A 17,862-nucleotide genomic window follows, 5' to 3' on the forward strand; every position below is an offset into this window, starting at 1 on the left:
TAACCTGGGGTTGACTTAGGTTCTCTTTTTTTTTTACTTAAGATTTTATTTTTAAGTAATCTCCACAACTCAATATGGGACTCGAACTCACAACCCCAAGGTCAAGAGCTACATGCTCCACTAAATGAGGTAGCCAGGCACCCCAACATAGACTTTTCATGGCCCTAGAACCACTTGAAATTGCATGTCAACAATACAACGCAGGGCCTGTGTTTTGACAAAGCAAAATTTTTTAGTAAAGTGACAATTATGCAAATACAGTCAAAACCAAAACCATTGAGTGTTTTTTATTAAAGTGATTCTGAAATTGTTCCTATGACTGAGAAGCTTTATGAAGGAAAAATATGGGATATGCTGTTTAAAAAATAAAAATTAAAAACTGTGTACTTTATAATTTCATTATAAAATTACAGACCTGTAAAATGTAACCATTTCTATAAGGGCTCACCTGTAGCAAATAAAATCAATAGAGAATTTTTTTTTTTTTAAGTCAGTTTTCAGTCTGTTGTGTTTTAAAGATAGTCTGTTTTTCTCTGGCTGTTTTCAGGATTTCTTTGTTTTTCTTTTTTTTTTTTTTTTCTGTTTTGAGGATTTCTTTACTTTCTGTTTTTCCCTTTTGTGTCCTGCAGTTCTACTGTGATTTCTTTTTATTTTTCTGCTTACAGTTTGTTTGGCTTCTTAAATGCGTGGTTCGATGTTTTTCATCAATTCTGGAAGGTTCTCAACCAGTATCGCTTCAGATACTGCTTCTGCACAATGCCTCTTATCTTTGTGGAACCCAAATAAACGTTGTTTTGTAACTTCTTCTATATTCTCTGTGTTGCTTACGCTTTTCTTCTGTAATTATAAAATTTGTGCGTCTTACATTTCATAATTGATCATTTTTTTTGGCTTGCCTTACAGCTCACTGTATCTGTGTTAAACTGTATCAACTCTACTCTAAAACCCATTTGTGGATATCTGAATTTTGGTTATCATACTGTATTTCAACAATTATTATTCATATCTCAAACTTCTGTATTTTTTTTCAAATCTGCTCATTTCTGATAATTTCTTCTTGCTTGCTGATAATTTTCATTGCATTTTTCCTTTCCTTGAATATTTGTTGAAGTTATTTTATATTTCATACATTAATTCTAGTATTCTAAATCCAAGGAAGGTGGGCCTTTGTTTTTAACTGTTGTCATTGACTCTAGTTCTGACTCTCTTTAAAGTGATTTATTTCCTTATATATTTGATGGCGTTTACTTAATCCTGAGAACCTGATGGAACTGCTTTTCAACAGAGAAGGTTTGCATCTGTTGATAAACAATTCATTTTGGCCATCTTGAGCGTTCTGGCTAAATAAATTTAGTTTTCTAACCCTGCATCAGAGTCTGCACTTAGTTTCAGTTCCTAGTGTGAAATAGATTATTAGCCTCATACTTTGCCTTTCACACATTTACCTTTGATGACTTGACTTCCCCCATAGGTTTAACTTCACTGGCTCCTCTATCCCCTTACTTACGTGAGTTACTTACGTGAGTCTAACAATGCATTAAAAAAGTATTTTTTTCTGCTATAGCTGGGGTCCGGTTTAATGAAACAGATGACCTCTCAAAAGCACAGGGTGTTCCAGAAGTGACATATTTTTTTTTTAAGTTTATTTATTTATTGTAAGAAAAACAGACAGTGCGAGTGGGGGAGGGGCAGGGAGAGGGGGAGGCACAGAATTCCAAGCTGGCTCCACCGTGTCAGTGTGGAGCCCAACCTGGGGCTCAAACTCACAAAACGGTGAGATCATGACCTGAGCCGAAACCAAGAGTTGGACGCTTAACCAACTGAGCCACCCAGGCACCCTGACGTATTTTGTTACTAAGAAAGATGTATGCTATTTAAAATAAATACAGTTACCACATTTCTCTCATTTCGCCCTCCCTCTCCCTCCCTCCCTCCCTCCCTCCCTCTCTCTCTCTCTCTCTCTCTCTCTCTCTCTCTCTCTCTGTCTCACACACACCTGACCCTAACAGTAACGCCTTTAAAAGTATGAGTATCCAGTCAGTGTTTAAATTTCCAATTATCTCAAATGTTACATATTTTTGAACAGTTTGGATTAGCATCCAGATAAAGGTCTGTAACCTTACTGTGATTAAGTTTGAAGTCTTTTTTTAATTTCACTATCTTTTTTTTTTTTTTTTTTTTTTTTTTTTTTTGCCTCTTACGGTGTCATTTAACATGTTTATCTGTCCTCTGTATTTCCTATAAATTAATAGTTGAATCTGAAGTCTGAATAAGGGTCAGGTTATTTTAGGCAGAGGGGACAAGAGTACATCCTATGTGATGGTTTTCTCTTCCATCAGGACTGCGCTTAGTGTCTGATGTCTCTCTGTAATGCTGACAGCCACTGAGGAACATTGCCTACATTTATTATTTACTAGGAGTTGTAAATGGTGATACTCTAATTCTGTCCTTTCTTCTTCATTAGTTGGAATAATATTTTCAACAGAAGCTTCCCCTCACTTAGGTTACCCCCATGATAAAATTTGTTTAGGTAAAGGCAAAACGAGTTCTTGATTCTTTCCATTTATCAGTTTTCAGAACAATGAGGTGGTTCATTAGCACCTTTCAGTGATGACCAATTAGTTTTTCTTTCATATTCTGAATTCATGAATTGAATTATGTGTATGTTTCTGTTCATTATAGTTATTATTTTTATTAGTACTTTCATTGGCCATCTTTGACCCATTGGAGCCCCTTCAAGGTGGCTCCTGAGTGTTTTTGACAGATTTAGGAATTTTAAGTGGACACACCTAGGAATGTTTTTAAAAAGATGTATTCTGCATATATTGGTATTTCCAACTCAAATAGGTAGAGTTTTACTAAGCCTCATCTATCATATAACTTTGACTCCTTTGTCCCAGGTTGAAGTTCCTTTGATACCTGGGATGTTAGAATTAGAATATCACATTATTACTCATTTCCTTTATTCCAGATACATACACAACAGGGTAAGAATAATCTCAAGACGATAACCAGTGGTAGAATTGCTGAAAAAAGTGTAGAGTTTTCTTTGTGCTTACCTCGTCTTTAGGGTTGACTGGGCATATACAAATTACTATCTCGAAAAGTTATGTGGGATAGTGTAACTGTGTCGCCATGTGGATACATATTTAGGTTCATTAATTTTTTTAATCTTTTATTTTTAGGAATTGCTTTTCTTTAATTTTCTCATACGTGTGTGTGATGCATTTTCATATGCTTGTGAAGACAAAGGGTAGCCTCATTTCCTTGAGCTCTTTACCCTATTTCCTCCCTATTCCCATTTATTTTTGTGTAAAATACTTATATGGGATCTGTTTTATTTACAAGTTTTTAGTTTACTTTTTGGAATTTTGGAAAGTTTGTATATTTGTTACAGTGGTTAGCATCATTTAGCTCCCCCCCTTTTGAGTTACAGTTATCTGTTGATTCCCTATTATGTGCATTGACATTGGTTGTGACCTCTTTCCCTTTTCCTCAGCATCTGATGTCAAGTATGTCCTTTTTAAAAAAGTTTTTAAAAATTGGCCATTATTGTGAGATAGTTATAGCTTCACATGCAATTGTAAAACATAATACAGAGAAATACCTATGTACCCTGTACCCAGTTTCCCCCAGTGATAACATCTTGTAACATTATAGTAAAATGTTGATATTTATACAGTGAAAATATAAAACACTTCTATCACAAGGCTCTCTCTTGTTGCCAATTAGTAGCCATTCTCCTTCCTTCCCATCCCTGCCCCCCACCCTTAATCCCTGGCAACCACTAATCTCCTTTTCTGTAATTTTGTTACTTCAAGAATGTTATATAAATGGAATCATATGGTATGTAACCTTTTGGGATTAGCTTTTTTTTTCTCTTAGCATAATTCCCTGTAGATTCGTTCAAGTTGTTTGTCTCAATAGTTCATTTCTTTTTACTGTTTGGTAATACTACATGATATGTAGTGTGGTTAAACTATATAACCAAAACTCCATATAAACTATATGAAGGATACCTGGGGTGTTTCCAGGTTTGGGTTTTTTATGAATAAGGCTGTTGTAAATATTTATTTATAGATTTTTTGTGAACATAAGTTTTCATTTCTCTGGGAGAAATATCTAGAAGTGCAGTTGCTGTGTACTGTGGTATCTTCATGTTTAGTTTTTTAAGAAACTGTTTTCCTAATAGCTGTACCATTTTACGATTCCACTAGCAATGTATGAGTGTTTCCACATACTAACATTTGGTGTTGTCACAGTTGTTTGTTTTAGCTATTCTGATAGATGTATAGTAATATCTCATTGTGGTTTTAATTTGCATTCCCCTAATGGCAAATGACATTGAACATCTTTTCTTGTGCTTCTTGGCCATCTGTATATCCTCTTTGATAAAATGTCTCTTCATTTCTTTTGCCCATTTTCTAATTTAATTGATTGTCTAATTAGCTTTGAGAATTCTCTATATATTCTAGATATTAGCCCTTTATTAGATATGTTGTTTGCAATTTTTTTTTCCCAGTCTGTAGCTTTTTATCCCCTTCACATGGGGGCTTTCTCAGAGCAACATGTTTTAATTTTGATGAGGTCCAATTTACCAGTTTTTTCTTTATGCATCATGCTTTTAAGGTCAAGTTTAAGAACTCTTTGCCTTGCTCTAGATCCCAGAGATTTTTTTTCTAACAGCTTTATAGTTTTACACTTAAATGTGATCTCATTTTATATTAATTTTTGTGTAGTATATGTGACTTAAGTTGAGATTCATACATTTTGTCTAGCAGTGTCTACCTGTTCCAGCACCATTTGTTGAAAAGTCCGTCTTTCCTTTACTGAATTACTTTTACCCTTTGTCAAAAATCAGTTTGAGCATATTTGTATAGGTCTATTTTGTTTTTGTTTTTAATCCTGTTCCATTGATCCACCAGTATCACACAGTGTTTACTAGAGCTGTGTAATCTTGAAATTGGATAGACTGGTCCCTTCCACTTTCTTCTTTTTAAAAATTGTTTGGAGCGCCTGGGTGGTTCAGTTGGATGAGCATCCGACTTCAGCTCACGTCATGATCTCATGGTTGACAAGTTCGAGCCCCGTGTCAGGCTGTGTACTGACAGCTCAGAGCCTGGAGCCTGCTTTGGATTCTGTATCTCTCTCTCTCTCTCTCTCTCTCTCCCTCCCTGCCCCTCCCCCACTCATGCTCTGTCTCTCTTCATCTCAAAAATAAAATAAACACTAAAAAAAATTTAAAAATTGTTTTAGCTCTTCATATTACTTTGCCTTTCTATATAAATTTTAGAACACTGTTTTCTGTATCTACAAAGAATGTTGCTGAGATTTTGAGCGGAATTGGGTTAAATCTGTATGTTATTGTGGGGAGAATTGACGTGTTTACCAAATTGAATCTACTAATCCATGAATACAATATGTCTCTCTATTGTTTTAGATCTTTGAATTCCTTCATCAGTGTTGTGTAGCTTTCCACATGTATGTCCTATACATGTGTCGTTAGGTTTATACTTAAGTATTTTTTGAGAGATTATAAAGGATACTGGGTGTATTTTTAATTTTGGTGCCCATGTGTTCATTCCATAGACATACAATTGATTTTTGTGTTTTTATGTTGTATTCTGTGACCTTATTGAACTGATTTATTAGATCTACCTTATAAATCGCTAGATTTTTTTGGTCTAATGCACAGAGGCATTTTTTCTTTCTTTCTTTCTTTCTTTCTTTCTTTCTTTCTTTCTTTCTTTCTTTCTTTTTCTTTTTCTTTTTTGGAAATCCATTTGTTTTTGTAATATATCTTAGTATTGGTTTTTCTCAGTTGATTTCCCAGGCATTGGTGTACTCTTTCAATATTTAATTTCAAGACTTCTAGTTGCAGGACTTTTTTCTCTTTATAGTTTTTTTTTTTAATGTTTATTTTTGAGACAGAGAGCATGAGCAGAAGAGGGGCAGAGAGAGAGGGAGACACAGAATTCGAAGTAAGCTCTGAGCTGTCAGCACAGAGCCCGACACGGGGCTCGAATCCATGGACCCTGAGATTATGACCTGAGCTGAAATCGGATGCTTAACTGACTGAGCCATCCAGGCGTCCCTTTAATTATAGTTTTTAATATTTGCTGTATTTCATTGGTTTGGTTTTCTTCTTTGAAGACTCCTTATGTGTATTTAGGATCTTTGCTTAACTTTATTGTCACTTTCATTCTAATAATTTTCACCTTCATTTCTGCTTTTTTTTTTTTTAAGATTTTATTTTTAAGCAATCTCTACACCCGATGTGGGGATCGAAATTTCAACCTCAAGATCAAGAGTCACATGCTTTACCAACTGAGCCAGCCACACACCCCTCACCTTCATTTCTTTTTGATTTAAAAATTTACTTGCACATTCTTTGTCTCTTAAGCATTATCTATTGTGTATTGAATCTCATGATTATTCTTGGTTAGGTTTCCTTTCTGAAATAATTTATTTGTTTTACTTCAAATTGTTTCCTGATTTCTAAGTTTTTCTAATTCTGAGTTTTTCTAATTCTGATATAAAATGTTATTTCACATTATCTTGGATATAATTTTTATGTTTTATAGGTATGGCTTTTTGGTAGCAAGCTTTTAGTGTCAACATTCTTCTCCTTATTTTCCCATTTCTTACGACATGGGATTTGACCCCAATCCTTTTCTGTTGTTCATTTTGTAATAGGCTTTCCTGAACTTTTTGGAGCAAGAGGTTGGTCAGGATAGTTTGTCTCCTTTACCGCCCTATCTATACCCCTTCCTCTGTTGATTTTTATGAAATGATAAGAAGTATTTGGCTTCCTGTGTTCTGAGATCTGTGTCATTAACCCACTTATATCTGGACCCTCCTTTTCTTTGCTTCATTGTGCCTGTGTTGCTCACTTGGTATTCTGCTCCCAGAAATTCTTTTCAGTTTAGGGCTTCGCCCAAGAAGGGGGATTTCAGTCCTTAGTTTTTGAATCTAGAGCCTTACGTTTCCTACTTTATAGTATTGGTATATACAAAAGATCTTTTCCATTTGTAGCTATTCTCAAATTGCCTTTCTAGACTCTAGTGATTTGTGATTTGGGGTTTTTCTGGCTTCAAGTCCTTCATTTACCCTATTATATTACTTCTATCCTTCTGTTTCCTTCTATATATATGCTGATACCATGTGAGTCCTATAGTTGGCGATTTAACCAGATCCTGCTTGTATTTGAGAATTCAAGGGGATACCCTGTCACCCAATTTTGTAGATTTTGTCCTTGGGTTTTTGGTTTGGCTGTCCTGGTAACATTTTTCCCTTTTTTGTGTGAGGTGGGAGATGGCAGGTGATTAAAAACTTCATTGAGAAGTTTTATTCAAGAGAAGGACAATACAAGTACACTAGCTATTGTGGTGAACCAGGTGAGATGATAGTGGCTTAGTCTAGGATAATGGCAGTGGAGCTAGAAGGTTTGAATCCTATTTTGGTGACTTGTTGGATAACAAAGAGTGAGAGACTGCGTAGACATGGATGATCTCCCAAGATAGGGGTTCTTACAACTGTTTGGATGATGGTACTTTTTCCTAATATTAGGAATATTCATGGAAGAGTAATTTTTTAGGGGGAAGGTATTTTTTTGAGAGGTGAGGAGTAAAGGGACAAGAGGGACCAGCTATTACGATATTTGTAAGCATCCTGGATGTGAGGCCTTGCAACAATCTATCCTCTACCCCCAAACACACATACAGACATATTTAATTTCTTCAGGGAGCTTTTTCCTGATTCTCTAATATGTCTCCTTCTGATATAGAACTTTATTTACTTTCCTATCTTAACATTTAACACATTTGTATTACTGCTTATTAATCCTATGTTTTTTACTAGACCAACTGTTCACAAACTTTTTCTTAAAAGGACAGACAGATGATAAATATTGAAGGTTTTGGGAGCCAAGAGACAAAAAAAAAAAAAAAAAGGATATTATGGGGCACCTGGGTGGCTCAGTTGGTCAAGCATCTGACTTTGGCTCAGGTCATGATCTCAGGGTCCGTGGGCTCGAACCCCGTGTTGGGGTCTGTGCTGACAGCTCAGAGCCTGGAGTCTGCTTTGGATTCTGTGTCTCCCTCTCTCTGCCCCTGCTCATACTCTGTCTCTCGCTCTCTCTCAAAAGTAAATAAACATTACAAAAAATTTAAAAATAAAAAAATAAGGATATTATGTGGATACTTAGTATCATTTATGATATAACCACTTAAAAGTATAAAACCATTCCTGTCGGGCCCTACAAAAAAACAGACAACAATCAGATTTGGGCCATAGGCTGTAGTTTGCTGACCAGTGTACTAGGCTGTAAATTCTATACTTGTCCTAGTTGCAGGCATATTGCCTGGTGCGTTTTAGATGAATTCAGTAAATTTTTGTTGAGTGAGTGAATATTATTCTTACAGATTGGAGCTCAGGCAAGAGGGTTGAGCTAAAGATAGATATTTTGAGAGTGGTCATCAAACAGAAATTGAAGACATGAGAGTAGATGCCATCAACTTCAGAAGAATGAAAGAAAGAGGCCCAAAGTGGAGCCTCTTCTGTAATTCAGAGAACGGAACAAGTCATGACTAACTCAATGGTACTTTCATCGTGTACATAGTAGTCAGTACCTGTGGCTAACTGACCTAAGCCATTTGGCTATTTTACATACATATGGTACTTTTGGATGAGTAGGAGGCCTTTAACTATTAGAGATAGGTGAGATAATATATGTATTTTCCTTAGAAATTTTACTACCAGTGTGTTCCGTTATAATAAAACAAGCTTTAGAATTCTGCCACTTACACAAACACGTATTAGCAAGCAGTTACCACCTTGCAGTAAAACTTCATCTGTAAGCATACACCATAAAGAACTGATTAGGGTTAGGTGACAAAATCCTCCTAGAAGGTGCGGGATACAGGATCAAAGGGATTCAAAAACCTCTCTGAAGACAGACTGCAGGGCTTTCCAGATTCTTAAACTGCAAACAAGTAAGAATCAAGGCACCTGCACAACATTCCTAACCAGTCTGTATATCTTGAACAATTCCATTTTGGCAATAAAAAGCTATTTCCAATATCTCTTTTATACTAATTAACAAACCACTCCCTAAATTCAGATGTTGGTATTCGAAGCACGTATTAACTGGGAGCTAACTTCTGATATGGGTGCTTTAAATGCTAGCTAACCCACTGTGAAGTGTGGATTCTTAATTTAGGGAACTTCGGAAGTTGACTCACTACTCCTATGGATCCTGAAGTATTTTGATGTGAATTACAATATAGCATTAACTTGATCATATTTTTTAAGGGATATGTTGCCTGGATCTTTTTTGTTGTATTCCTATCATAACAGTTCATAAACAAGTGTAGTTGTTATTACAATTAAAATATTTTTTTCTAATAAAATAAGATAAAAACAGGGAGGCAAACCATAGACATTCTTAATTATAGACAACAAACCAAGGGTTGCTGGAGAGGAGGTAGGTAGGGGAAAGTAGGCTAATTGGGTGATGCGCATTAAGGCCGGCACTTGTGATAAGCACTAGGTGTTATATGTAAGTGATGAATCACTAAATTCTACTCCTGAAACCAATTAAAAAAAAGATATTTTTTTCTTCTCTGTTCCAGTAACAGTTGAATTAGATATTCATGTAGGCATTTTAACAGCCGTATAGTTCTTTTTTAAAAAAAATTTTTTTTTCAACTTTTATTTATTTTTGGGACAGAGAGAGACAGAGCATGAACGGGGGAGGGGCAGAGAGAGAGAGGGAGACACAGAATCGGAAACAGGCTCCAGGCTCTGAGCCATCAGCCCAGAGCCTGACGCGGGGCTCGAACTCACAGACTGCAAGATCGTGACCTGGCTGAAGTTGGACGCTTAACCGACTGCGCCACCCAGGCGCCCCAACAGCCGTATAGTTCTAATCTTCAGTGAATCAAGACAATTCAGAGTAATCAAATTAATATTAGTATTTGAAGATTGCTCAACATTTATTACCATTCTTTATGATAAATATATGAAGCAGTCTGTGTATTAAGCAGTCTCTGTATTAATACTATTAAAGTCAAAACACAGGAACATGGTATAGAATTAGATTCAAGGCTGTCTTTCTACTGTTGAACCCTAATAGTGATAATAATTTTATCAGTGCATCATTTCATTACATTAAATGAATGCTACTAATTTGAATTTTGTTTGGCAGTTTTGTTTACATTTAATATATATCTATATTTAAGCATAAGTTTAGATTAATATTTCGGTATATTTAGCAAACTTTATAATTTGATTTTCATGGGGTTTCTCCCCAAAGGAGAATTTATCACTGCAATTTAAGAAAACTTGACAGCGATACCATACAAAAGAATTATCAAATAAAATAGTAGCATACTGAGTCTGGCAATATATTATAATAATATACCATGACCATGTAACCTTTATGTAGCCTTTATTCCAAAACTGTAAGGATTTTACATACTTACATATGTAATAAAATAATTCATTGTATCAGCATATCAAGGGAGAGAGGGGATATCTAATCATTTCAGTCATTCCTGATAAGACATGGCTGATGGAGCCTCTCAGTAAACTTCGAAGGATACTTCTTTGGGGGCACCTGGGTGGCTCAGTCCGTTCCGATTCTTGATTTCGTCTCAGGTCATGACCTCATGGTTCTGAGATTGAGCCCCATGTCAGCATGGAGCCTGCTTGGGATTCTCTCTCCCTTTTTCTCTGCCATTCTCCTGTCTGTGTGCTTTCTCTTTCAAAACAAATAAACATTTTTTAAAAAAAAGGATACTTGTTTGCCTTTTCATACAAAATATCTATCCCAAATTTATTTTCCTTTTCATGTGGTTTTAAGGCCATGACAATGAGTTCTTTACTTTTTTTTTTTTTTTTAATTTTTTTTTTCAGCGTTTATTTATTTTTGGGACAGAGCGAGACAGAGCATGAACAGGGGAGGGGCAGAGAGAGAGGGAGACACAGAATCAGAAACAGGCTCCAGGCTCTGAGCCATCAGCCCAGAGCCCCATGCGGGGCTCGAACTCACGGACCGCGAGATCGTGACCTGGCTGAAGTCGGACGCTTAACTGACTGCGCCACCCAGGCGCCCCATTACTTTTTTAAAACATGAATCATTTGAGATAGATTTAATTGGTTGTAAACAACAAAAACCAACTCTGGCTGATTTAAGGAAAAACAATTTTTTGGAAACATATGGGTAGTTCATAGAATGAATAGCAACACCTGAGAACTGGGAATAGAACCTACTCTTTTTTTTTTTTTCCTTTCCACTTTGCTCAGGGTTCAGAGTTATGAGGGAGAGAGTTCTGCTGGCATGGTTTTGGTCTCATGCCCCATTCAAAACGAGGACAGAGTGAGATACTTTAATAGGCAGTTCCATCAGGGCAGTCTACAGCAGAGGATATATAATTCCACAGAGAAACCTGGGTGCAGTTAGGAAAGGGGAATGGATTCTAGGCAGCCAAGCCCCACCTCATGTTCCCCCCAAAATTAACCAACAGATATCCAGTAAAATAGACAGGAGTTTTGGCTTTTTAACCTCCTATATTTCATTCAAAGTCTAAAACTGACCAATCCTTAACCCTTAAAGAGCAATTACTTCTAAAAATTTTTTAAAATATTAAATGCCTAAGACCTTAACGTATCTACTAGCAGTGTTGTCAATATGTAGGTACTTAAATATTCTTTATTTTTCTTTTTAGACAATGCGAAGACACCGAAATGAAGTGACAGTTGAACTGCGAAAGGTAAGAAAGTAAAGTAACAGAAACAGAAAGTAAATAGGAGATTTTTCTGATTTTTAAAATTCTGTATGACTTGAATAATGAAAATACTGTGCAAATTAGTGATCAACCCTAAACCACACAGCATATACATCATTAAATAGTTTATAATGGTATATATTGAAAGCTTTCATTTATTGAGGTGCTATGTACTGTGTGAAGTACTTTAATGCCAGCATTGAAATTGTCACATCTGATGAAATTAGATACTCTTGTGGGTTTTTCCTTAATATCCTCTTTTTTTTAGGCTATGTGCCAGACAGGATTCCTCCACCTTCTTCGTGTAAAAGTTATACATACTTGTTCAAGATTCTTTAGAAAAATAAAAGTAGAATAACCTTATATCTTACCAATTAAATGCAACTGCTGTTAAACTTTATTGTATTTTCATCTATTTTTTTTGGAGGACTTTAGAGTTACCTTTATGATACTGTGTTTTCATGCAAGCACATTTTATTTGAAGCAAATATTTCAGTTGCCAATCAAGAAAATACACATAATTGGGCACCTAGGTAGGTTAGTTGGTTAAGCATCCAACTCTTGGTTTTGGCTCAGGTTCATGAGTATGAACCCCGCATTGGACACTGTGCTGACAATGAGGAGCCTGCTTGGGATTCTCTCTCTCTCTCTCTCTCTCTCTCTCTCTCTCTCTCTCTCTCTCTCTCTCTGCCCCTCCCCCACTTGTGCCGTCTCTGTCTCGAAATAAATAAATAAAATAAAAACTTAAAAAAAAAATACACGTAACTAGTTCTCTATATTATGTGTACATTAAAAAAAATATATTTTGGAACTTATATTCAAATCTTTGTGTTTGTTTTAGGTTAGATCCTTTTCTTCACTCCTGAAATTCCTAAATTAAAATTATCATCTTAAAATTTTTCAGTTTTAAAGAGAAGGAAAGTCTTGATTCTGAGAGTAACACTCTCCCAGTCACTAAAACTAAATAGACCTGTGCATTTATGTACTTAATATGTATTTATTTAATACCCATTTTGGGTCATGAATTTTTACCCAGCATCAATGGTTTATGCTCATAAATAGTATATAGTTACTGAAATTCATTCTCCTGCAACCACTCCTCCCAATCTTTATTACAATTGAAAAATGCTTGCTAAATCCAGTGTTATTTCAACTCCTTAACCTCTTCAAAGATACTTACCAATTAACAACAGTGATTTGGCAATTATATTTTCAAGTTTTTTCACATCCTTGGTTCATTTGGACCAGAGAAGTCAACTAGCTAAATAAAGAGTGAGGTAGGCTCCTTGCCAGTCTTAACACTTTGTACCTAGCTTCTTTTTTTTTTTCTTTTCTTTTCTTTTAAACTTTTTATTAGCATATAACATACATAGAAAAAAGTCAGGGGCGCCCGGGTGGCTCAGTCGGTTGAGCGTCCGACTTCGGCTCAGGTCATGATCTCACAGTTCGTGAGTTTGAGCCCCACATGGGGCTGTATGCTGACAGCTCACAGCCTGGAGACTGCTTTAGATTCTGTGTCTCCCTCTCTCTCTGCCCCATCCCCACTCATACTCTGTCTCTCTCTGTCTTAAAAATAAATAAAACATTAAAAAAAATTTTTTTAATAAAAAAAAAAGTCAACACATCTTAAGCTTGATGTGTTTTCACAAAGTGAACTGTTATACAGTTATCTGTATAATAAGCTTCTGGATCAAGAAAGAACATTACTTGTATTCCAAGGCTCCTTCCAAGTTACTCCTTTTCCCCAAGGGTAACCATTATCCTGATATTTAATATTATAGATTATTTTGCATAGTTTGAACTTTATGTAAATAGAACAGTAAGTGTCCTTTTGTGTCTGGTTTTTCATTCATCATGTGAAGATCATTCTTCTTAATAGAGACAGTAGGAATGGTAGGAATAAAACATCTGTTAACATTATACCAGCTATCCCCAGATGTGGGCCTTTACTTTCCCTTAAATTTTCATGCTTGGAATACAACTCAAAACTTTTATATTGGTCCTGGTATTATTCAGAATCCTCCTCTTGTTTTAAGCTTTTTAGCCCTTCAAATATGCTTATTAATTTACGGTATTCACTTGTCTTAATATTTGGTTGTTTGTTCCTTCTTCTATAGTTGTACTGTCTTCTGTACTTAATTTATAGAATTAAAATTTCTTGCTTGTCACAGTACATCTTTTTTAATATCCACTTTGTTTGCCTTAGAGTCCTCTTATTCTTTTTATTCCTAAAAAAGAATTATTCCTTTCCGGTTACTAGAATTAGTTCCTAGAAATTCTTATAGAAGGACCAAAAATGAAATTAATTAAGGAAATCTCAAGAAATTTCCTTACTTCACATTTCAGAATTCCCTGAGTAAGCCCCAGAATGTGAACAGTTCCTGAAACAAAGCCTAAACTTCAAACAAAGCTTAATTGATTTTGATACCATTCTGTAGAGGTATGGAGAGCCCTTCAAGAGAAGATTCCTTTATTCTTTATGGTCAGAGTGTCTGTCTACTTCTAGCCTTGCTATCTCTATAGCTCCATTAAGGAGAAAATCACAGCATTGTCGTTAATGACATTGAGATTCTTGTTAATACAAGAAAGCTAGTTTCCAGAGTTTCATAGATGAGCTCTATTTTTATTAGATTGTAATCATCTTAAGTGAAGGTAGTAACCACACTCCCCCACTGCTAGTACTCCCAAATCTCTCTCCCAGCCCATCCCTAAATGCCTAGTCAAGTTCTGGACCAATAGTTCATACTCATTAAATGCTAATTTTCAAGAATGAAATTGATTATGATATCTTAAAATTTTCTGTGTATTTAAATAATTTATTGAATTTTCAAGAAAAAATACTGTAGCTACAGAGCAGTGCTACTCAAAAGTCCTAATCTGTGACAAGTTAGGGAGCTTATTTCAAAATACTAAACAAGGGACTGACTGCTTCCTTTTCCAAAAAAATCCTTCTGCCTAAATAAATAAATAATGTAAATAAACAATGTGTATAGTTTGACAATCGATTTCTGGCAAAATCTCCATATTTTGGGGCAGATCTGTAACATAGAGTTTGAGAAAATCTTAGCCAGTCCAAGGACTGTACTTTGTTTTTTGGTTTTTTTTTTTTATGTTTATTTATTCTTGAGACAGAGCGTGAACAGGGGAGGGGCAGAGAGAGAGGGAGACACAGAATCTGAAACAGGCTCCAGGCTCTGAGCTGCCAGCACAGAGCCCGATGCAGGGCTCAAACCCAGGAACTGTGAGATCATGACCTGAGTTGAAGTCGGATGCTTAACTGACTGAGCCACCCAGGCGCCCCTAAGGACTGTACTTTGAATAACATTGATACTGCTCTGTCAGATTAAAGATGAATTCTAGTTATTAATATGTAGTGTTTTACTGGCCTAAGATTTTTTTTCTCTGAACTTTTTTGCCTTTACCTCCTTGATATTTTACTTTCCTATTTAATTAGGTACTTCTGCATCAACACTTACACAGAGGTCTGTACTTCTGTTTTAGATCATGTTGTAAACAGAGTCACATAGGAATTAAATAACTTGCCTAAAATCACACAGCTGATAAATGGGAAAGCTCTTAACCATTATGCTATAATGCCTCTCAATATAAATGTTTGTTCAGTGAATAATGCCTCATGAGTTGAAAATCCATCCAAAGCCTATCACTGGCATTTTTAACTTTGGCAAATTATATTAAACTTTATATAATCTTCTCTTGGTGACTTATCAGTTAGATATCCCATAGGATTTTATTGTCATTAGATCTGGGGGTGGGGCACATTAAGTTCTTAACATAATGAAAACCACCACCAAAATGCCATACTTTCACTAATCAGATACAGTACAATTGTTTTGTTTGACCTTTTAGTAAAATATCTTTTTTAAAAAAACCCTAAGTTCCCTATATTAACAAGATAATAAAGAAAATTTATACTATCATATCAGTTGATACAGAAAAAGCATTTGACAAAATCCAACACTCATTCTTGATAAAACTCTTGATACATTGCAGATAGAACTTGCTCAACTTTTTTTTAATTTTATTTTTTATTTTTAAAAGAGAACACAAGCTGGGGAAGGGCAGAGAGAGAGGGAGACACAGAATCTGAAGCAGGCTCCAGGCTTCAGGCTGTCAGCAAAGAGCCCAACTCGGAGTTCAAACTCATGAACCATGAATGAGATCATGACCTGAGCCAAAGTTGGATGCTTAACCGACTGAGCCACCCAGGTGCCCCTAGAACTTGATCAACTTGATAAAGAACATCTGCAAAAAAACCTACAGCTAACATCATACTTAATGGTGAAAAGACTGAGTGGTTTCCCCCTCAGATCTGAGAACAAGGCAGGATGCCTATTCTTACTGCTCTTATTTAATATAGAATCTGCAAAAAAGCTCCTAGAATTAATAATTGAGTTCAGCAAAGTCACAGAAACAAGATTAACATGTAAAAGTCTATCACTTATATATGCTAACAATGAACATGCAGAAACCAAAATTAAAAGCACAATACCATTTATAGCCACTCTGAAGAAAATAAAATACTTTGTTATACATTAACAAAACATGTATAGGATATGTATGGTGAATATTATAAAATGCTGATGGAAGAAATCAAGTAAGACTTAAGTAAATGGAGAGATGTATACTGTGGTCATGAACTGGAAAATTCATCATAGTAAAGATGCCTATTCTCTGATCTATTGGTTTAATGGAGTTTTTATCAAAATCCCACCAAAGTCTTTTTGTAGACCAGACCAGCTTATTCGGAAATGTATATGGAAAGGCACAGACTCTACAAACCTAAAACAATCCTGACAAAGAATAACATAGAAGCAATTGCTCTACCCAATATTAAGGCTCTTGGACACATTTATCAATGGAACAGAAGATAAAACCCAGAAACAAATCCACACAAATACATTCAAGTTACTTTTAGCAGGTGCGAAACCAATTCAATGGAGGAAGAATATCGTTTTTAGCAAATGGTACTAGAACAGTTGGAAATTCATGAGCAAAAATAAATAAATAAATAAATAAATAAATAAATAAATAAATAAATAAATAAATAACCAACCTCAACCTAATTGCCACACCTATACAAAAACACAAAATGGATCCTAGATTTAAATGTAAAACATAAAACTATAAATGGAGAGAAATTTTCAGGATCCAGAGCCAGGCGAAGAGTTTTTATAGTTGACCACAAAAGCATAATCCATAAAAAGAAAGTTGGAGCTTAACAAATTAAAAAATTTTATTCTGTGAAAACCCATGTGAAGAAGATGAAAATAACTAGAGGCAAGAAGAAAACCACACATCCAATACAGGACTAGTATCTAGCATATATAATGAACTCTTAAATGTTAGTATTAAAAAAATCAAAAAACAAAAAAGAGTCTAATTAGAAAATGGGCAAAGATGGAAGAGATATTTCAGTGAAGGATATATACAGGTGGTACTTATGATGATGATGATTATTAATACATGATTAGCCATCAGAGAACTATGGATTAAAACCAACTAAGCAAGCATCTATCAGAATGGCTAAAATAAACAATAATGACAACGTGAAAAGCTAGTGAAGATGCAGATAAATTGATTAAATCATATGTTGCTGATGAGAATGTGGAATGGTATAATCACTCTGGAAAACATGTAGCTGCTATATAACCACCAGTTATACTCCTCATTTATTTCAGAGATATGAAAACTGGTATTCATACAAAACCTGTACATGAATGTTTGTAACAGCTTTATTTTGGAATAGCCATAACCTGGGACCAACCCAGATGTCTTTAAAGGGTAATTGGTTAAACTTTAGCATGTCTTTGCCATGAAATGCCATTCCGCAATTAAAAGGAACAAGCTGTTAATAGATGCAACAACTTATACAAATATTTAGGGAATTATGCTGGGCAAAAGAAAGCCCATCACAAAAAGGTTCTATACTGTGTGATTCCGTTTATATAACATTTTTGAAGTGACAAAATTTTAGGAATGAAGGGCAGATTAGTGGTTGCCAAGGGTTAGATACAGGGAGAGGGAGGTTGTTTGCTTATAAAAAGGCAACAGG

At 35.3% G+C, this 17,862-nt stretch overlaps 1 protein-coding gene across 1 annotated transcript in view; it reads left to right on the forward strand.

The window, feature by feature from the left end:
• KPNA3 (karyopherin subunit alpha 3) overlaps positions 1–17,862 on the forward strand; it is a 100,770-nt gene that overhangs the window by 38,732 nt on the left and 44,176 nt on the right. The window contains exon 2 of the mRNA XM_023251315.2: positions 11,730–11,774. Within this exon, the coding sequence (XP_023107083.1) occupies positions 11,730–11,774 (45 nt within the window). The remainder of the gene's footprint in view (positions 1–11,729; positions 11,775–17,862) is intronic.

The sequence above is a fragment of the Felis catus genome, chromosome A1 (assembly GCF_018350175.1).
Source record: "Felis catus isolate Fca126 chromosome A1, F.catus_Fca126_mat1.0, whole genome shotgun sequence".
NCBI lineage: Eukaryota > Metazoa > Chordata > Mammalia > Carnivora > Felidae > Felis > Felis catus.